We start from the raw sequence: 22,654 nt of genomic DNA, 5'->3' as shown, positions 1-22,654 counted from the left end.
GCTGTGTCTTTCCACAGCGGACACAGAAGGAACGAACCTGTTTCGATTGTTACCTATCGAGCCGCTACAAGTAATTGCCATACTATACACAGCTATTTATTTTTCACAATAGCCAGATGCAAGTCAATAGCGAGAACCCAGCGAGATCGATGGAGAACGGTCAACACCCTCGGTGTCCTCCAGGGTCGCGTTCGAAGACGTGTAAATCCCAGAGTTCACGGAAGAGAATTGACTTTTTTCATTTGGAATCATTACCTCGCTCGATCGTAGCTCCGTAGCGCGAATTCCGCCGCAATGATTGATAACCGTAGGAGATGATAAATCCCTGGGTTGCGGTGTATCGGTAAAAATCGATGGCGATCGATGGGAACGCGGCTCGAGGGTAAGACAAAGGAAGCGCCCGAGAATCAAACATGGCGTGCTATTATTATTAATGAAGCCTGAATATATCGGCGTCCCGCACCCCCCAGAATTCTCACGACCCTTCCGTGCAACTTCTCGGACCCCCGCGCGGGGTAAACTTGGCTCGTTCTCCGGTAGAATCCGTTTCCTTTGTCGGCACGTCCGACCTAACGAGCCACCGGTGAGATATCGCGCTCGTAAATCGATCCTGAATAACGGTTCGGGGGCGCGGAAAACCGGCGCTCCTCTCCGATCTCCTCGTTGAAGAGGTGCGACCCTGGCGCATCGTTCAATTCCGGGATCCAAAGTGCAATGTTGAGACGCCCGTCGACGTCGTCGTCGTCATCCCCTGCAATCACGACGTTCGGCGTCTCTTTCAACAAGCCGCTAGCCTTCCCCGGGCCGAGTTACGCCTCGCCTCCAAGAAAAACATCATTAATTACTTCTGCTCTATTGACGCCCCGATGAATGGGCGAACGAAGCGGGGACACTTCTTCCGCCGACGCGCCGAGAAAATTTATATCGCAATTAGGAGCAGCTATTTGATAGAGCGCGACGATAGCGTTTCCATTTCTTTAATGAAAAACCGTTCTCATTGAACGGACGGTCAAATCCGCCGAAGTTATGGCGATAGTCCTCCTCCCTTCCTCCACTCAGGCTCTTCCGGGTCGCGCGTCTTCGAGAATGATCGACGAGATCCGAACCCTGTTATCGCCCATGCCGAAATGACTAATGGATTTATTATTTTAATAGAACGTCCGCGGTAACTCGTGGCAAATAAAACATTGCAGCGACGAAATTAATTCCTCTGGATTAAATCGCATTCATGATTTTAACCCTTTCAAGCTCGTGAAAATTGTTCGACAGCCTCTCGTTGATATTTGTTCGTTCATATTTATTTTGCAATTAAATTCTACCGATTTTGTTTTATTCAGACACGCGTCTGAAGGAAACAAAAAGTGCGACACGATAATCTAGAAACAACAAATCTGACAGTTTCTAGAACTGAAAACGGAGGAATTTGTTTGGTTTATTGTTATTGTACTTTCTAGACTAAATGCATAGTCACTGAACCGTAAATAAATAATAGCCACGAGAGCCTGTAATAATTCCCGATAATACAGTGCATGGTCAAATCAGAACAATTTGTTATTTATTATAATTAACATCATTAGGATAATAATTTCTATTAATGTCAATATATTCGCATTGACGGTAATAGCTTATTCTTCGCAATACAAAAGCAGGATTACATTCTGTTTAATCTCAACTAATAAATCACCAGCGTACACATGTAACAATTTTTACATAATCATTTATCACAAATATATGATATTTTTAAACAGCTTGTATTATATATCAACGAAGATAAAACTCACCTTTATACGACTTAAATGAATGGTTATACGCGAATATTCATATTCATAATGCGATATGAAAAATGCAACAAATGCACGAACCGTGCAGTGTACCGAATGAACTCCAGTCCGTAAAATTTCTGGAAGCTTTGTTTCTGTATTTACAAGTTGCCCATCGATTGTCAGTGCTGAAGGTAGAGGAAACTTTCTCTCAAAGCGTCGAGAAAATTCCCTGTTGCAACAAAGAAGATTGGTTTACCCGTCTCGGGACAAGGGCGCCGGAATTTAATGGGTCAATAAACGTCCAAGTAAATTTCCCTTGGCGGACGTCTCGCAAGCTACTCTCATCGAACGTTTGACCGATGATCGGCTCTCAACCCGTACGAAAAACCGGTGTGCATCGATTTGCATGTCGGAGTGGCTTAGTCAGCATCCACCGAGCCCGTTAGTTTCGCTAAACGATCTGTCGCCGTCAGCCGCGTTACTTTTCGATGTAACGAGTTCACTCGTCAGAAGTATCGGAATTGTTTGGAGACCTCAGTGAACGACAAACGACCCGCACCTTCGAAATCCAATTCCGGATCGTCGGCAAGCGATTGCGAAAGTTTCCCTTAAAATTGAAATGAAATGTCTGCTATCCATTTCTCGAACGGATCGTCCCATAAATTCTCGTCGATTCGCGAATCGGGTCAATGTTTAATAACGATTTTTATGCTCCGAGAAGAAAAGTAATAAACTCCCGTCGCTTTCATCCTCTTCGCTGATGGAATGTTAGTATTATGCTCACAATGTAAAGCTTCTTTGCAAGTTCGACAAGATATTATCGAGTGTACACTCCCCTCTTTGTGTCAGTAATTTAAAATTGAACTTTTTAACCCCTCAGGAGGAAGTTTAGATAGCGATCCGTGTCCGTTGTAATTTTTCTGATGGAATTACTAATATTCATACCGTTTAATCATTTCTCAAGGTATTTAGTTTTCAAATAAAAGGTTTTATGAAAGGGCAGTAGTATTTGTTGTCGTTCCTAGCTCCCGAGTTAAAAAGTAAGACATCGATGAAAGCGAGAATTAAACAATAGCTTATTCTGAAATACACAATTGTAAAGGCATTAGGAGAATTTAAGGACGTGAAATATTTTCTGCTTATTACAATTATTAAAGGAGAAAGTGGACTTTCATTTGTCTTCAAATTTATTGAATGCTATATCACTAGACTGCGGAACTCTATGCAATTATGGCTTTTGAAAATTTTCAAAAATTGCTAGGATATAAATTTATTTCACACCTGAAAAGGCTACTACCATGGAAAATAAGGATTCTGTCTTATTCCACTTTCTTAAAATTCGTCTACAAAAATTGAAAATTGCATAAACATCCGCAGTCTGTACAGGGTATTTCACCTAGCTTCATCACCGTGAATATCTTTGTTGTTTTTAAAGATACGTCAAATGTCTGAAGGACAAAGTTGAATGGTAAAATAGGGCTCATACGATACCAAAACAATTTTTGTTTTTATGTAATTTTTTTTAGAGATATGAAGGTCACCTTCATTTTTTTTAAATGTAATGAGGTATTTTTTAATACATCAATCGATGCAGCTGGACATTCGTTATAAAAAAGTACTAACCTATGTATGTCGAAAAGTTAGAAATATCTCCTGAACTACTAACTTTTCGACATACATAGGTTAATACTTTTTTATAACGAATGTCCAGCTGCATCGATTGATGTATTAAAAAATACCTCATTCCATTTAAAAAAGATGAAGGTGACCTTCATATCTCTAAAAAAATTACATAATAACAAAAATTGTTTTGGTATCGTATGAGCCCCATTTTACCATTCAACTTTGTCCTTCAGATATTTGACGTATCTTTAGAAACAACAAAGATATTCAAGGTGGTCAAGCTAGATAAAATACCTTGTATATCACCCACATTTGGGTGACAGAAATATTGATTGTTTAAGAAGACAAACAAGAGGGTGGTTCCTCCCTTAGAACCCTTTCACGTGCACAAATTAGTTTCACCCGTAGAATGCAGAAAAATATGAGAGGAAGTCACAGGAGAACTGGCAAACAGAGAATTCGGAATTTTCAATTGAGAACATCAATAACCAGCAGAGACTTTGTTTGGGAAATATGGGACAGCAACTCGAGACACTTTGGAACGCGGCGCACCGTGCTCCATCCACCGCAGACGTTCCGTTCGACCGGAGACCGCCATAGAGCGGCCCGATTCAATTTTACATCGGAAGTTTGTCGATCACCGCAAAGTAATTTCTATCAAACAAAACCGTACGTCGCCGATGCACGTATAGCTACGAGAGCCGGTATTACTCGAGCGTATTACGAGTTCGCATGGTTCGGTCCTTCGTCCCCTTTCCGCCGTGAAACGTTGTTTAAATACAACTTTCCGCTAAAAGTTTCCAATTTGACGACGCGAAGGAGGGTCGGGGACGCGAACGGTGGGGTACGCCGGTAAATCCAGCTTTTCCGTGCGGGGCCAAAGTCAATTTCGGATCGGAAGTTCGTCGGTCGCGGTCAAGCAGTTTCTCCGTGCGCTAGGAGAACGAGGAGGCAGCGGCGTCGCGGCGCGACCGGACGTTAATAAGTTATAAGAGGAAGTTTTCGCGATGAAAACTATAAAGCCCCGGCAGATTACAGCTTAGATGTACTTACAGAGGTCCACGGCGCTCGTGGTGCCGGCCAGAGCGAGAAAAAGCGAAAGACGGACGGCAGGTATCGCACCCCCGGCGAAGAAACCGAAGCTTTCCGCCATGGCTGCCGGTTCGCGCGAGGGCTTCACCCTCGCCCTTTTCTCACCGTGACTCCGCTCGTGCCATTTCTGCCTCGTCAACCTGAAACAAAAAACGAACGAGACCGTTACGCCACCGCTAACGATAGTTCTTCGAGGGTGGAACTTGTACGATGGGGTTTCGAGAGGGGCCGACGAATCGCTCCGTCGAATGTTTCCTGTCAAAGCCCTTCGACTCGCGATACGATACAAGCACGGTCGACTTCGTTAAAATCGGGATGCACGGGTCTGCCCTAGTAGTCCCCGGCGACTCCTCTTTCCGCTAATTCTGAGACTGATCGATCACTATTTGACGTCGATTGCCTGGGATTTTGGGAAAGGTGTGGTTATTAAGAAACTTAGGGAAACCTCTAGACGAATTTGCACAGTAGAAACTAGCGCGTTGCAACCAGGGATTGAAAACACTCCTAATTAAACACTTTATGCAAAATAAAAATATCTGCGTTGATTGTGGCAAGCAGGAGTAAAATAAAAATTAATTTCGTCCCTTAATGATTTTGTTGCATTGAAAACAACATTACAATATTCTTAAATGTTTCTAGTCTTTTACTGTCTCATACTTCATCCAGCCGTTTCTTCATAAATACATAAAGACCCACACTCCAGTTATTAAGAACAGAAATAATTTTATAACTACACTGCGGATTTTAATGCATTTATCGCTTCTAAAAATTTTTGAAAAAGCGTAGAATATAAAATTCGGCAGAATTTAGTACAATTTTTATTTATTTCAGATCTGCAAAGGCTACATCCACCAGAAATCAGATTCTTATTTATTTTACTTTCTTATAGTTCGTCTACAAAAATTTCAAATTGCACAAACATCCGCAGTCTAGTTATAACTGTTACGAAGATATCGATTCTAGCTTCAATTGGTTACGGTTACGATTCCTGAGAACCAAAATTATATTGGTTCTATAATGGAATAACATTGTTCCCGTTCTTCGACAACGTTCGGCCACGAAAACACAAGTATATCCGGGCCCGCCTCGTAAGATGTTGATAGGCTCTCGGTAAATAAAGTGTCAAATACATGGCGACTTTACTTTTCATCTGAATTGCTGCTGTTTCAAGCAGTACCCTGCAGACATTTTGCGCCACGCTTGCGAACTGTTATCGCGCGAAACTCGGAGCGAAGTTTTCTTCGGAACAAAGACCATTTTTTAGTCGAGTCGAATCGTACCCGCGCGGTTTGTAAAATTAAAGTGGCAACTTCGCCGAGTACCCGAGGCGCGATAACAGTGCGTGTGCTCCTCGAGCGTTTCCAATTTAATTTACGAAGTTATTCGATTTAAGTTGAATGAAAAAAATTGAAAGAGAATAAAGTTCCCCAGCGATATTTAAATTTCTGTCTGTATTAATTCCGTCCCCTTCCGAAGGGAAGGCTTGAATGAGGAAATTCCGAGCGCAGCAAGTCGAATTCTTCGTTTCATTTTACTTTCGACGAATTTCGCGTTATACGCAATCGCGCGACGAATGGAAACAGAACGCCTCCGTTGTCGATAGAAAAAAAGATTTATGAACGGAAAAACGAGAAAGAGAGAGAGAGAGAGAGGGAGAGGGAGAAAGGGAATCACTAGGATCAATTCGGAAAACTACGGGTTTTAAAAGCTCCCAGTAGGCTTCCCGCGGCCGTTCCGTTGATGTCAGCCGATCCATTTTTATTCACGGCCAGACAGCGTGTCGTTAAAACGATATAGATGTATCTTCTCTAATTATCCTGCCCCAGGACTCTGATAGATCGATGCGCGTTCCTGCGCATTAATATTCGCTGCCATCGATGCATGTGCAGCTTTTAAAGTTACCGTGATTAAAGTACTATTAAATGGTACCTATAGAAAATGTGCCCCTTCTGCTTTGTGTCGAGTACTTAAAAATTTTGAATATTAATCAATTTTTTCATATCGTCAATCTAGATTAATATTATACGGACATGTGTCTCATCGAAGAAATTTCGATGATGGTGATAATCCTTCAAGGTGCGTATCATCATCAGCATTTTTATGGTATAGTCTGAATATATTTATAAAAATTGAGAATTGCCGGACAGGTATCAAATAGAAATTTTTTTCTGGTCTTATTTATTTGAATAAGCTTGATATATTAAGTTTTACATCTATTTAGTTTTTGCTATATGTGCATAAAATTCGCAGTTTGGTAATAATGAACGATATTATTATTGCCAGACTGTTTCTGTTAATTTAGCAAGCGAACCATTGCAATAATGTCGTTTTAAAATGAAGTTAAAAAATATTATTCGGAAGTGAGACTATTACGAAAGTATGTGTACCAGGGAACGTTACAGGATCCCAACATACTTTCCATTTGCAACAAAACGATTTGGAATTCTCAAGCGATGCAATATTCTCCGCAGGAACGTGTTCAACTTTGTATGAAAACAAGTGGTGCAAATTCTGAACATTTCTTTTTAAAAAAGGTAACGCTACATGGCAGCAGGCATTCATAAATCAAAAACATTACTGCTCCCTTAAAAAGTTTTCTCTTCGTTCCGAATTGTACCTGCAAAACGGGCATTAGTTTTAACAAATGTATGTACAGAAAGTACATACGCCCAAGGAACGAAAATGCTTTAATCCGTGGACGAATGGTCAGACAAATGGTTGGCTCTCTGACCCGTAGGACAATTTGCATTGCATGCAGTATTCGAAGTGCAAGCTGCGCCCGTGATTTATTTAACTTACGCGAATCCTTTATTTATAATAGTGGGTGTACCAATAAGTAATTTATTCTTCAATAATCTGGTAATATTCTTTAAATTACTTCCAAAATTATTTTTGAGATTTAACAAATGTAATCTTTTAAATTTTCTTAAGTCTTAGATAGGATTCTTAAGACTGTTTAACCGAATTCCTTTCAAAATTATTTTTGAGGTTTAACAAATGTAAACTTCTTACGTTTCATTCCCGAGAAAATCAAGTTTAAAAATTCAGCTCGTGCCAGTACCATTAGATAGGAATCGGCTGATGCGTCTGTTCATGACCGACCGGTTCTACTTCCTGCAAATACTATTGTAGGCCACCTGAACCCCATAGATATCCAAATTCGATTTTTCCAAACGTAAGATACCAAATAAAAAATGTTATTCTTTCTTTCTTCCCTTGTGCAAATTTCTATTTCCGTGACACTTCATCAAGACTGGAGTAAAATGAATAAAATAAAATTAACCCTCAACTGGCGTTGTGGGGTCTCTGGTGACCCCAGCCAAATTTGCAAGATAGCAATTTGCAAATATGAAGTTTCTTTAGTTTCTTTTCAACGTTTGGATTTTGTAAATTTTTAGGAAGATTGTAGCAGATCCCAATCTGGAGAAAATAGTTACACCGTTTGAGGGTTACTTCCTATTTCAAAAAAAGGCACGTGCCATGAATTTCAAAGACACCCAGCTATCTGCGCGATCACCAGTAACATACACATTCCAAAAACTGGCAAAACAAGCACAGCAAGCCGTGGCAGTCGTTAGAAGATGTTGGAGAGCAGGCTCTAGTAGTATGGCGTGGGAAGGCGATAGCTCGAAATAATAAATTCACGAGCGCCGGCAATGTTGCGGAAGATGTCCATAGATTTATTAGTTCGACACTGTTGTTCACGACGCGAGTCGTAGCACGGCGATAGTTTCGGTGCGAACGTGGCCGTGCACATATCCTCGGACGAAGGGGGAGGGGTCTGTTGCAAGAAAGTTGCGATTCCCGTGTCTGGACTTTGATGGAGTATGCCGCGGTAATTGCGCCGGAAGTGAATAAGTAATGGCGAACGGTAGTAAGAAGTCGGTGGGTCGTAGGCCTCGCGTGCTCGCATTAAACATACATGCAGGAACGTACGACCGGGGCCGGCGTGGCAGCAGAAAATCCACAGTTTACAGGGCACAAGCACTTTCCGCCGGTGCGGCGTGGCGGAAGGTCCCGCGGAACATTTCCTCCCCGTCTTCGCGCTCCTCTTTGAAAATTCTTTCAGCTCCGTTGGCCGGGAGACTCGTTACAATGGCGAGACACGTCAGCCACGATTGCTGATCAAACAAAGTAGCTATTTCAACTAGCTGCGCTGGTACACTACGCGACAATACTAGTGCGTGCATATGAAATGTCTGAGATTTTTGATAGTATCATTAAATCCTATTATTCTATTATTATCCTATAGGTACAAAATCAATCAATAAATCCTAAAAGGTAAACTAGTTTTTTAAAGGTGGATAGTTTGTGCTAGGATTATAGTAAAAATCACGAAGATTTGACAAGTTTCACGCTTTACTACAAAAATTAATTTTCTTCGATTGAAAGATTGGGTTTATGCAAAGTTTGTACGCGGACTATCTACAGACAGCATGTGCAGTATGCAGACTGTCTGCGGACTGTTCACTCACCGTCCGCGGACAGTTTGCGGACAACTGTCTGTCAGTCTGGACAAGGCTTTAGAGTACCTTGCTGAACTTCACGGGGCTGAACGACGAATTTAGCCCAAGAGGGGTGTAGGCTGCACGGTCAAAGGGGTTGCACTCGATCGGACCGGTGATTCGAAGCTATGCAAATTTTTCAATTCATCGTTCGCGCGAAAAGGCGGTATCCGAGAGACAGAGGGTGGCTTAGTCTCGCCGCGAAACATTCGAATCAATTTTTCCGGTGCTGTCTCTGTTCCTCTGGGACTCCCTCTTTGCTTGTGTTCTCAGTCCTCCTGTTTTCTTCTCCCTCTCGGAGAGAGCGGAGCTAGCGTTTCGATAGCGAAATTATTCATCGATTGTTTTCTTTTCATCTGGTCGGGACGAGCGAGGAGATTACCATGGCCCCCGAGAGGCAGGTGGGACACGTGGGTCGTCTTGGTCGTTTACGGTGGCCCGTTTCAGCTCACCGTGATACCCGGGGCTCTTGCAATTATTATTCCATCGACGCGACGGAGGAGGTCCGTTTTACGATCGCTACGCTCTGCCGGAACAATATACAGCGGTGTTTATACGTGTGCCTATGGACGCGACCGATGTTCCTGTTTATACGTTTCGCAGCACCCCCGTATGCGTGTTTCCGTTGGCGGGAGCTGAAAGAGGGAAGGTTGCACACCGTAGTCCCCGGCGCCGAAGGTAAGAGCTCCGCTAAGCCACGGTTGTAAGCCGCGAAGGCTCCCCGTGATATCCTAGTTCGACGTCGAATCTCTTCGTTTGCATAGCAATGAGTTTATGCAGATTAATACACGCGAAACGTCTACGCGTACAACGTCTCGTGGGATGTAAAGCACCGGTATCTACACGGATTCGCGGTCGTGCATGCATATTTTATTGGCCGCGGCCGAAGATTCCCGATCGAGTGGAGCCGGTTACGGCGCGGACCGGAGCAGAGCAGAACGGAGTTTAGGAGACCAGGACATGATAGAGCCCAGCAGCGCAATGCAAACCATACTTGAATAGAATAGGGCACAGCAGCGCAACGAAAACCATACTTGATTAGAGTAGAACTCAGTAGTGCATCGCAAACCATACTTGTATAGATTTGGGCATAGTAAAGCAGAGCAGAGAAAAGTTGAAAAGAGCAAATCAGACCAGGGTAGAACAGTGCAGAGTAGAGTAGTACAGATCGCGGCAAATAATACGTCTAGGGGAGACAACTCGGATGACCTTGACCTGGACATATGTTGTCACGGTCACTTCCCCGAGTTACCTTCTAAAGGTACCAGCCGTCAGCAGAGTAGAAGAGAGCAGAGCATTGTATATCAGAGTAGAACAGAATGAAGCATAGCAGAGCAAAGCAAAGATCAGCAAAGCAGAGTAGAGTAGTGCAGAGAAGAGCAACGCAGAGTTGAGCAGAGCGAAGCGTAGCGGGGCCGAGCAAAGCCTAGCCCCACGATTTGTCTCCCTTCTCGATGTCCCATTAGTTATAATCCGTCGGCCTGAGACTTTATCAAACAATGCACGACCCCGGGCCGCTTGTTTCTGGGGATCTGATAGAGGTCCCCTGATAGGGGCTTGATAAGTATCGGATACATCGATTCCCGTCCCACACTTTTCTCCTTTTTGATTGAATAATGCCGTGCCGTGTAATTTCGCGGCGACCGGCTTAGAATATTAGCTCCGACAAGATATCGGAGTGATTAGCGTAATCACTGTGTGTTCGAGAGCTCAGACTACTTAATTTACATAGGAATCTTTTTGGCATCTTCCGTCATTTTCTTTTTGCTGCGAATATTTGATGCGGGCCTTTTATAATATATGTACGTAAGGCGTTTAAAATATTCCCGAAGAATATGGAAAGAAAAAGAGAGTATAAAATGTGATAGAATCTAGTAGATAGAATTTATTCTTAAAACGACCAAATCCACAATTACTTGTGGACTGACCTAATGTATACAAAATTCCTGCATGGTCCGATGTATAAACGTTAATCAATTGGTAAACGTCGTTTGCACGATTCTGGAACGGCAAATGAAATTTCGTTGGATGTTGTTAATAGTTGAATTATGCTGCCAGGTAGAAACTGGCAGAGGTAATCAAACAATTAGTACCGGAGGGAGAACTCAATTGGAACGGTTATAGTAACCAATCTCCTTGTTACTTCGTATAATTCGATTTATTTGCCCTCAATCTTGTGTAAGTGCTCTCGTGTCGCTAGGTGTACAAGATCTTAACCAAATGGTCTAATTCTGAGTGGTATTGTATTCGCAACATGCTCACCGCATCGCACGGTTTCCAATCAATGGTACATCACGATATTATAAATTAATTATTAATATCAAAGTTTCCCGTTTGTATACTAATGTGATGGGAAATTACTAATCATACATCGGTAATGAGTGACTTTTCGAAGCTTCCGTGCAGAAATTAATCAAACGTCAGGGATTGTATAAATATTATTGGGCATGAGTAAATGTTTTCTTTCAGATTTAACGTTCGTTTCGATGTAAATAGAGAATTCCTGTAATCAGTTCCCAACGCATCATGTTTGTTTTTAAATTAAAAGCACAGACAGAATATGTATACCGAATATTCAACAAGTATACAACTGATAAAATCTTCACGAATGATTATAATTATATTGAAGTACGTTTTATAAATATTCCTCGATGAAATATTCAACTTGCCGAGTAATGAAGGATGACAGAATAATTCAAGCAAAATATAATAAAAGTTACATATTATCTCGTGTTTTAATGTCTCTAACCTGAATTTCATAATTACCCGTTCCATTAAATTTTTTAATTAAAACATATTACAGAGATTTACGCTCGTTATGAAACAGGAATTATAAAAGCACGTTGGTTATAATGCAGCACGAAGTAATTGAACCGTCGATATAAAATATATCAATGTTAAACGTTCCTTCATCGATAATTACGCGTCACGCCCAGCGGAACAGAAAAAGTGAAATAATCGTTCGACGAATTCTCTAATTATATCGAGCGACGTATAAAGGCTGCCAAAGTTGCTCTACAGCTTTATCGAACTTCCTATTATCCGCAATTAAACGGACACGGTACGCGAGCCATACATCATTGCAACGGGCGACGAAGCGTAATCGATGTCGCGATAAAATTGCCATGGCGTGCAACGCTCGAAATGGCCGATCTCGGCAGACAAAAATAAAAATCTGACTATCTATAACAATTAAACAAAAGCTTTTTTTTTGCACGAGTACCTGTACCATTCGGAACTAATAACACTTTAAAGGCCAATTACGCTTTACGAATGTATTCCCTGCTGGAACATCACAGATATTTTTATCAGATATTAGGTGTATGGAGGAGATATAGTCTTTTTCTCAATTATTTATACAAGACATACGAGATATGTTACCGGTCGATAATGAAGCATGTTATTTACACATCGATAGCGAAACGATTATTTACAGTTTCCGAAGGAAAGATTCGTTGCAATCGTAAGCACAATTTAAAGCAGTGCACATATTAAAAAGATTTAAAGACATCAGATCATTCAACGTAGAAAGAAATTTTTATTTCGCTCCTGTGTCTTGCAATCAATGCAAAGATTTTTTAATTTGCATAAAGATTTTGCACAGAAGGAAATATAATATAAGTACAAAGCTTTCGTATTTATGTTGATCCGTTTTTATCACAGGACATTAAACAGCTTGTATGGCTGTTTGAGAAAGGAAAAACAAGGGTGGAAAACACGACCGAAAAAGGTGAAGCGATAAAGTAAAGAAAATGGTGCGGCAAGGGGTTAATATGTTTTGTTAAATACATGTTTCGTTATATAAACATTGATAATTCCATCCACTGCTTGAACAGTAAAGAATAAGCATACAAAAATAATAGATATAGAAAATTCCAAGGATCGAAAATAAAATTGTAGAAATTCAGTTTTATTCGACCGACCGTCTTTCCGCTTCGTTTGCGACGGATTTCCGTTCGCTTCCCATCGGCCATTTCGTCGATTGCGGATCGACTTAGTGGAAAGAAAACCGCGTGTCCGTTGCAACGGGTTGGTCGTCGACGATCGTCGCGTTGACCTTAATTACACGGATGGCTCGAGAAGAGCTGACGCCGCGGTGGCGCGGGCTTTCGAGATCTCCGGTGCAACAAGATGCAACCGAGAGATTGGTGTATCTGCCGCGTCATCAAAACTGTCGCGCACCGCGTTCGGGTTCGGGAGCTAAAGAAAACAAAGGAAAAATTGAGTGTAACTGGAGGGAAAAGCGATTCTTATCGGGCTCGAAAATATGCGCTCGCGCAAGCACCGCCGCGAGGGAGATTTACGAGTCGCGTAGCCTGTCCGGGCGGAACGTTAATGTCAGTTAATTATCCGTAAAACGCCTGAGGCGGGAGATCCGTTTTCGAACCGGCGCGGTGCTTGTAACGCGTGGGCGCGGCCCGAGTGTTTTCTGGAATCACGGCGCCCAGACAGAAATTCTCCTGTCGATTTCGACCATGAAAAAACGACCGGTCGTTTACCGGCGATTCCACCGCGATCCGATCTCTCGATCGACCGGCCATTAAGAACTCATTTTGATAATTAAACCGACATGCTCTCTGTTTCTAACGTTTACCCTCGAACCGTACACGAGCCTTTCAAGCATTTTACAGTTATTCGTCGACATTTTTCGTGGACGGTGATATACCTTAACGTGTATCTGATCAGCATTCTTTCTTCTGTTTTTTAATCAATTACCAACTCGTTCTTCCGTTGATGTTCGTCGATTATTTTAATTCGTTTCGATCGAAAGAGGCTAGAGTCATTTATGCAAGAATGATTAGTCAATAGAATGATATCTTCGTGCAAAATAAAAGTTAGCTGTCTGTCTTTATGTTTGAAGATAATGTTGTCAATGCTCTTCAATTTTTTAAAGATTATTTGAAAGACTACAGCATGTGATCGAATTGTAAAAACTATTTACATTTGCACATTGACGCATTATTGTATAAAATATAAATGATTGCTAAATGCAAAAGTATATTTAGAAATAATGTTGGTAGCATTATGCGTGGACTATATTTATTGTGCTCCTGCTCTAATAATTTTCTATGTCTGGTTGAATATACTTCTTTTTTTACTTATCTCTAAACGTTGAAAGGTTTATTTTTTTTTTTTTTTGTAAAAATTCAGCTTGGCACAGTTATACGAGCCACTGAGTATACTGTTCGTTAATGATTCTACCATTTTCCAGGAAAAGACATTCAACAGAATAATTTCAAAGTCTAACATAAACTATAGAAATCTACATGTTCGATGTAAAATGATTTCATTAAAAGCAGAAGTATTAATACAGAACAGCGATTTTTAATTAAGTAAAGTATTAACGTCGAAATAGACGGGCTTTGTTTATTCGGAAAATATATAATACGAGAATTAAACACTGGTTGGTGGGAGTGTTTCATTATCTCCGGGAACTGAAGAAAGTTTCCGACAACTTCCATTACCGTCCCCTTTGTTCAGAAAATTAAAAATATTTTAACGTTTCGTGATATAAAAAGTTTTTCAGAATTTTCATGCTACAGCGAACAGTATACTATCCTGCGCTTGGTAAATCCGCAAGATTTAACCGGTTGTTAATATGTTAACTCTCGGACGCCGTGCAGTTTGAGTCGGAGTTAAAAATTTTCTGACCGAGTTTTAATTTTCCAACCAGTTTAAATCATTTGGGTTGTAATATAAAATCCTTTAGTTACAAATACACATGTGTTCTAATTTTAACGATCTAGTTGTGACTCGTTACTAATGCTGATAAATGTGGTCGAATAATAATTAGTTATTGTCGACGATTTTATAATTGATAGTACTAGAACAACTGAGCATTAATTTGTATTATCTTTTAAAAGGTTATTTCAAATTAAAACATTTCACAAACATGTAAAAACAGTTCAAGAATTTGAAGACACTGTTGCGCTATTTTAATAAGATTTAATAAGATTATTTTCACAAAATCATCTTAATAAATGTTTTAGTATGTCTCCACAAAAATATCTATACAATCACACAATTATAACACAAACAACACGAATCCGGCAGCTTTACGCGAATGAAAATAAAATACTGAAAATAACTATGGTACGATCTGATATTACATCGAATAATAAGATCAACGTTAATCTCAAAGGACTAGGTTCAAAAATCTGTGAAACTTTAAGAATTTGAGTGAACGTGGCCATGGCTGCCACAAAAATCGTGAAAAGTATTTCTTACGAGGGTTAAAGTATCCGCAGACATTTTCCGCGTGAGATGATTTGACTGGTAGATAGGGACAAAGCTCGAAGTCGCGCGTTGCTATAGAGCTCTTCAAGAAAATGTTCTTCACTCTCCATTTTTTGCCTTCTTAACGGCGACGTCTTATCGTAACGATGTCAGAAGTCTCGCGACGCGGACGGGGAATTTTACAACGAGCAAAAAACCGTCGACGGATCAAGGCGAGTTTGCGGTTTGATCCTCGACATGATCCTCGTGTTCTGTTCGAAGGCACGCTTCGACGACTCCAATCCCTTTCGCCCAGAATTTCGCCTGCCCAAAAAAGAAAAGCTGTCCCTTGCCTGCGACACGGGCTTTAGCAGAATTTCGCCTGGCGAGCGTCGCTTTCTTCAAATATTTACGCGGTAAACAGTTTGGTCTGTTGCCGAGGGACGAGACCTCCGATAACAATCATAAATACAATCCATGTTCTGCTTCTCCGTTAATGAAGAAGCTAACTATTTCGAACAGAAACAAGAAAACTGCAACACAATTTCGAACGTTGGTCGTTTATATTTTAGCAGCAGATTTGAAACTAATCACGCGAATTTATTGAAATTATACGTATACATATATATATATATATATATCTTCAATTATACTTTATTAAATTTTCAACTGTATTGAACTTTATGGAATTAGGCTATAAATGCTTCAAATCCGATGGCTGATCGAGATTAAATGAAACGTTAGTTTCTGCATTAATATATGTATGGCTGGATTAATAGTAATAAACTATAGTAAATTCGGTGGGTTATGTATATTTTGCTGAGTGCGTTTTGTCCCGATTAATATTCTAGAATAATGGTGTACTCTATTAAGCGTTGAAACACGCGAAGTAAATCCGAATGTATTGTATAATCTTGCGAATATGAAATTTTAAATCTGTGGTTTTGATGCATAATTTGTTCGAATAAATTATTCTTGATTTTAGGAAAGATTTAATTATGGCAACGCAGTTAGAACATTTTTTTGACGATGTCTATCGTCATCTTCTTCGTTAGAAATATTAAAAAGTGTTCTATTGCTTTATCATCCTATTTCTTTTTTTTCCATTTCATTTTTCTAAAATATCAAAGACTTAAATAATTCGTTGGGCAATCACATTTACCATGTTTGTCGAATATTTTCTGCCAAGGGTGGTGCTAGCCATAAATCAGGCTAAAAACTAAAAATTTTAAGTATCAGTGTTTACGCTGAGCCTGTTTTACAGATTTTTCCCAAATTTTTCTAAAACTATCAACCAGCGTGAAAATCCCTGGCGAGGAGCGGATAGTAATTTTCCTCGACATCCATTGAATCACTTGGTCGAGAGCGAGAGACATCTGTTCACAAAAACGGGGACATTTCGCAAGGAGTTCGACTCGATCGGGGATCCCCATTGAAAGTCGCGCATCCTCCGGTTTGCTTTTCGGCGTGGTGACACGTTCCCGCGATTTCACAAGATTTTCTGGCTACCTTAGGACGCGGGAAGTGAACTCGGCTCGTCGAAGAGTAATGGAGAAAGTATGCCGGTGCCTTCCCCGTTCATCGTTTCGCGTCGACAGACATCGTCGGTGGATAAGGCGCCTTGAAAATTATAGAGGGCTTTATTCGAGAATCGTGTATCGCGACGGTTAGATTTATGGCGTTGTGTGTACAGGCCGCGCTCGACTTTCCATTTATCAGAATGGTACCTGTAGCGTTCCGGGGGCCGAATGGCTCTGCGGAGCATTCGCAAACTTCGATCCCCCGCGAACAAATGGATGGAGTTTCGCGAAAGAAAAACGCGGATGGAAAAATGACAATGGGAGAGCCCGGGCTTCGGATGCCTCCGCGTATATCCCACCTCCTCTCCCGCCCTCTTTCCTATTGTGCGCCGACTCGTGAAAAATGCACACTGATTTTCCGTAACAATGCTGACGAAAGGAGAATTTTACTGATCGTCGGAGCTAAAGAGATGTACCGTGAAATATTTCAGCCATCTCGACCGATCGCTTTTACCCGACGCCGGATACGCAATGGTGTTACACACACCCACACCGTCGAGCACGCGAGCGATAGAAGAATGACCCGCGGTTTGTCATTGACGTTCAATTACCATTACGTAGTTCTCGATATTGCGACCCATTTTTAGCTTTCCAACAGTTTTATGCTGCGTCGGGCCACCGGGCTGACAGAAAAATGGGAAGAGACCCGGGAAAAACTCGGTAAATTAATCTCCGGTGCTTTTCGAAATGTGTGTCACCGGTCGGAAACAAATGGCCCACCCTCTGTATTTATTAGATGCTTTAGAAACATTTTCGGTAAATTCTGTGTATCGTGGAACGTTCTACGCTTCAGCATTTTATCTGTGGAAAAGCTGTATTTTAAATGGGCGAAACTTTTTGACGAAGCACTTTAGGAGCTCAGAACTTCGTAAGTAATCTGCGAGAGTACCGAAGATTTTGGTGGCGAGGTGAAGGTTCGTGACACGATACTGTGATGGATGGAACATTCAGGTCTGCTATTAATACGTGGATATCGTGAAGATCATTTTTTGTGTATATTACTTTAATAAAGCGTTAGATACAGTGAGAACCAAAATTGAACCAATGAAACCGGTCTTTCAGAAAATTATTATTCGTGTATTCATTAAAACAGGACCATGAAATCTCAGGGGGCATGATTTTAATTAAAATGCTGGTACTATTCGATACAATTGACTTATAGACAAAATCAGTTACCAAGTCGTCAGCGGATTTGATGCATTCATGACAAAAATATTAATCCGGTAGAAAATTTTTCATTCTCTATAAAGATCCCCTGTCTAGTTATCAGTTTCGGATTTTTATGCAATCACATTGTATATATTGGCGAAACAGGAGAATTTATTTTTCTCTTCAGTAGTTGTATTAAGTTGTAAGAAATGTGTTGATACCTTTAATTCTCATAATCATTTTATGGTTTGAAACGAGACCATATAACTTCTGCCATAAATGTATAAAATCTAGTTATCAGACAATTGCATTCTATTATAATTAGAAAATTCTAACAAATGTCTACTAAATTGACAAAGTTGTTCGACGACTTTAATGTCTGATTCTCTGCATAAACTTTATTTTATACACGTTTGCCGCTGTTCTCTAGTCGATCGGAGGAGCACAATGTTCCAGTAAAGCAAGTGCCATCACGTCGATTCGAATCTTCCTTTCACTTGATAGCCCAAGATAAGCGGACTGCATAAGTAGTACTGTATGAAATGCTCCGCGCAATGCGGTTGATTTTCCAGGGGCACGTGTGCATATAACCATGATACAAGTGCAGCCTCGGACAAGTGCCATGCGTCGGAGCGTATAGTCACAACTTTGACTTGTATAAAACTCGTTGTTCTAACGCGGTACCACTCGACTCTCCGCTCGAGTGCTCCTAGAAAAGAGCTAGACCACGACGACAACGACGACAACGACGACGTTCGTCTTGAAGAAGAGGACCCTTTTATGGTTTTCACCAACTCGCCTCGCCAACAGACGTCCTCTCCCTCCCTCCGCAATTCGTGCGACTGTAACTACCTCGAGAGCAAATCGAATTACAATTAACAATGGCGGAGTGCTTTTCAGCTTCCGGTATTTTTGTTGCGACCGAAAACACCGTCGAACCTCATCGAGCTCTCGCAATCTCGCTTCCACGAAGAAATAACTTAAACCGACAGTGTTTCTCAAACAAAACGCAATGGTGGATTGCCATTTTTCTCTTTGTTTACTTGCACGTGCACTTTTTCCAGATTTTTGTTTATGGTCACACAGTGCCACGCTTTTTTTTTATTGACAGCAGTGATTCAAACGCGACGATGTATGTTATACAACAGAAACATAAAATTGATTTAAAAGGTTCCAAAAATTGTTCTGAAAAAATTGTTTCTCGCGAATACATTCGATATATCGAACTGTTCTCCGGTGTCACTAAAAGTGGTTTATACTTCTTCAATTACGTGCTAAATGTTGTGTAGGATTCACTTGTTGTGTACAAAACTCTCTGATGCAACGAGTATATTAATTTACAAAAATATAAGTGTATTTCGTAAATAATTATTCGTTGTTAAACCAGTCCTGTGTATACGATTAATTTTAAAAATTGTCTAGATCAATTGTAAGTAACACAGAAGTTATGAAAAAATTCTCTAGATCAACTATGAGAAGCAGAAATGACATAAAAATGTATTTCTTCTGTTAATAATTGCAATCAATTCAAGAGAATGTAGCAATGAACCGACATTAGTCGAATGTAAAGATAATGTTTCTACAGTTTGTACAAACTGATTTTATATAAATATAAAATCCACAGTCTAATCATATTTGTACAAACTTGATTAGCACGCGAAGCAATGAGACAAAGAACCCGAAGAGCATTAAAAAGCAAAAGTAAAATTTTCTCGACACAATGACGTAGAACGGAGTTGAACATCGCAGAAAATGTTGGGCATTGTCACAGGGGTTGCACACGGAATGCTTAATTGTGAGCAGCTCTCATGGAAAGGCTGCAAGGGGCGGTAGTAACAAACGTAACGGGCGACGATGATTAATAATTTAATATTGCAGCAAATATTTCTGCGTAACGTTGCCCTCGCAGGGTGAGTTCAAAGGCGACGGCGGCGCTTGAGAGGAAAGTCAATTAAGAACCGCTGGAGCGACTAGCGTGCTCGGCGTCCCGTTATAAATAGTTTTCAACCCTAAACTCGGCACGCGTGTGTCCGTGCGCGCGCAAACGTGACTCGGATTCCACGGGAACTACTTTCAATAGCAAACACCGGCGAAACTTGTGTAACACGTATCGTCGTATTCGACGTCCGTAGGTGAGTCGAGACAATGATTGCTCGACAATGACGCTGGATGATCCGGCGCTTATTTTCTCTGGGGGGATTATAATCAGCACTCAAGCCGAGTACTTTCTCGGCGGGTCCAAAGTGGCACGGGTACGAGACCCTTATTCAGCTCGTAAATGATTTTATTTGACCCTCGGATTACCGAGCTGGAAGAGAAAAGATCGAGGAGAACCGTCGACAGAGAAAGAGAGAGCTGTTTAGCTGTCGCCGCCATTAATGTCCATTATTCTTCGGGGAAAGAAGGAAAGAACAGATCCGTCGTCGAACGTAAGTCTTGACGCACCGACCAGTCCTCTGGAATGGAGAGGACTTCCGGAAATATACTGAGAACGTCGATGTTTCGCGCCGGAACGGAGATGAAGGAGATGTTTAGTGGTTGATGGAGTGTTATGGAACTGTCCACAGCTGATTTCTCCCTCTCGAGACACTTTGTCCAGCACAGAAATGAAGGAGACCCTCGAAAATTGAAAACTGTACTTCTAGAAATAAGGATTGGACAGTATACGAAACCCTCAGAAGCCAGTGAACCGTATTTATGGTTCTTATTTGAGCTATACCACAGGGCACACGGGTTTAGTTTCATTTTTACTTAAGATTATTTATATGTTATCTATCAATAAATATCTCTTACAAGTTTTAGAAATGTTAATTATCTCAGTTTTAAGGTCTCCATAATTTTGTATTTTTTTTCGAAATCTCTTTATACAACACACAATTTTTTATTTATTATTATTGGACATTATTCTTTAGGTGTCCACCAATTTACTGCTCCTGGTCTTCAATAAAGTGTTCTAAAAAGAAATAACAACATTGTACACCTCTAATATATCCATTTATGTTCATAATATTGCGACATTAAACATTATTCATCAGCTGTTCGCAAAAATCAGTTGACCATTCTCTGCCTTGAAAAAAATGTTGCATCAAGAAATAACGATCTATGTTCCCAATATTACGACATTAAACATTATTCATCAGGTGTTCACAAAAATCAATTGACCATTCTCTGCCTTGAAAAAAATGTTGCAACAAGAAATAACAATATGCATTATATTATATTAAGTGCTTCCTAATTATAACTAACAATAAGTAACTACAGGGAACATTGTGTTTTCCATGTAAAAGTGCCATTGTACCAAGTGCGTTACAGAATATAAATAGAGGTTTGGAATGCTTCAAATTGCATGATCGACACACGCACAGTGAAATTTGCATAACTATTCGACTTAGCCGCGTGCCCAGGTGACATCGGTATTTGTTCATCTGTTCCCTAATCTCTCACCTAACCGAGTCATTAGTCTTCTTCAAGACGAACGTCGTCCAAGAGGCGACAACCAATGCTGAGTCACTCGGCTGATGCAGTGAAAAGAGGAAGGAAAATGGCTAGAGAGGAATCGAAGTTGGGACATTTCCAAACGTAATTCTCCTCAAACGTTGAATTACATTCGGATCTTTGCCACTGATTCGCTGTTTTCCATTCCACATATCTTAGGAACTGCTAGAATTCAATTTTCTGCTATTTGTCGGTACTTTGTGACCGTTAAAAGGCGATCCTGGTTCAAGGAACGAATATTTAGTCCTGAGTAAGAGATATTTCTACCTCTGTGGAAAAATTCAGATTTCCTATTCCACATACTCTCTATGAATCTAAAATATGACAGCTATTAAATTATATCAGATAGTATATCCAATCTCGTTTATTAACAGTCTGCGCAATCGTACATGAAAACTTAATTGATCGCAAACGTACTCTGTTTATGATAGTGAATCACTCTCGAAATTCTATCATGAATTTGTTAATAACTTCACATGTCTGAATGACTGCTTGCATATTTTATTTCTTCATTTGCTTCTGGATTATTAAGTTATTTATTTTAATCACTTTTGTCTCGAATTTCACAGGATTTATAATGTTGACATGTTTATTTTATGTTGTTGCTATGGATACCATTGCATTCCATGAATCACTGAATTTCATAAATGTACTTTATGTTATTATTTAAACAAGAAAATTCTTAAGTCTGGATGTTATTTTCAACTTATTACAATTGTTAAAGGCAGTAAGACATTTTTATATGGTTCCTGCACTTTTTAATTGACGAAGAAAATTTTCATTTTTTATTTATTCAGTAGATAAGGATTTATTTCTAAAAGAGTAAATGTATATTTAAAAAAATGAAAGGGTTATTCCATTTTAATATGATCTAGTGACTTTTGGGCCACTCTGTACTATAATTATAGTACCTAGTTATAGTAACTAATTAGTTTCCGCGAATATGTCTCAAATATAAAATCATGAATAAAAATTGTTGGCTAAGAAATGTGTACAACTATTTCTGATAACGAGAAGCGTCTGAAGGTTAATGAGTACAGAAGGATAAAACGGAGCACGGAGTGCTGAAGACGCTAGATTTGTTCTCACCGAGAATCATGCGGATTAAATTGAAAATGACGCATCGTGGGACTAACATCTGCGGCCGCTGACTGTTCAATCGTCACGGATAATTCTTGCTCGGGTCCGATCGTTTGTCGCAGCCGCGTAAAGATGTCCCCGTTAATTAACC

The 22,654-nt window shown here is 40.4% G+C and overlaps 1 protein-coding gene across 2 annotated transcripts in view; it reads right to left on the bottom strand.

The window, feature by feature from the left end:
* LOC143211967 (discoidin domain-containing receptor 2) overlaps window positions 1-22,654 on the bottom strand; it is a 243,136-nt gene that overhangs the window by 118,541 nt on the left and 101,941 nt on the right. For both annotated transcript variants that reach the window (XM_076430163.1, XM_076430162.1), the window contains exon 3: window positions 4,440-4,618. In XM_076430163.1, coding sequence (XP_076286278.1) covers window positions 4,440-4,539 — 100 coding nt within the window. In that variant the 5' untranslated portion in view covers window positions 4,540-4,618. The remainder of the gene's footprint in view (window positions 1-4,439; window positions 4,619-22,654) is intronic.

This window comes from Lasioglossum baleicum, chromosome 9 (assembly GCF_051020765.1).
Source record: "Lasioglossum baleicum chromosome 9, iyLasBale1, whole genome shotgun sequence".
Taxonomy (NCBI): domain Eukaryota; kingdom Metazoa; phylum Arthropoda; class Insecta; order Hymenoptera; family Halictidae; genus Lasioglossum; species Lasioglossum baleicum.
This window is presented reverse-complemented; position numbering and strand designations above follow the sequence as displayed.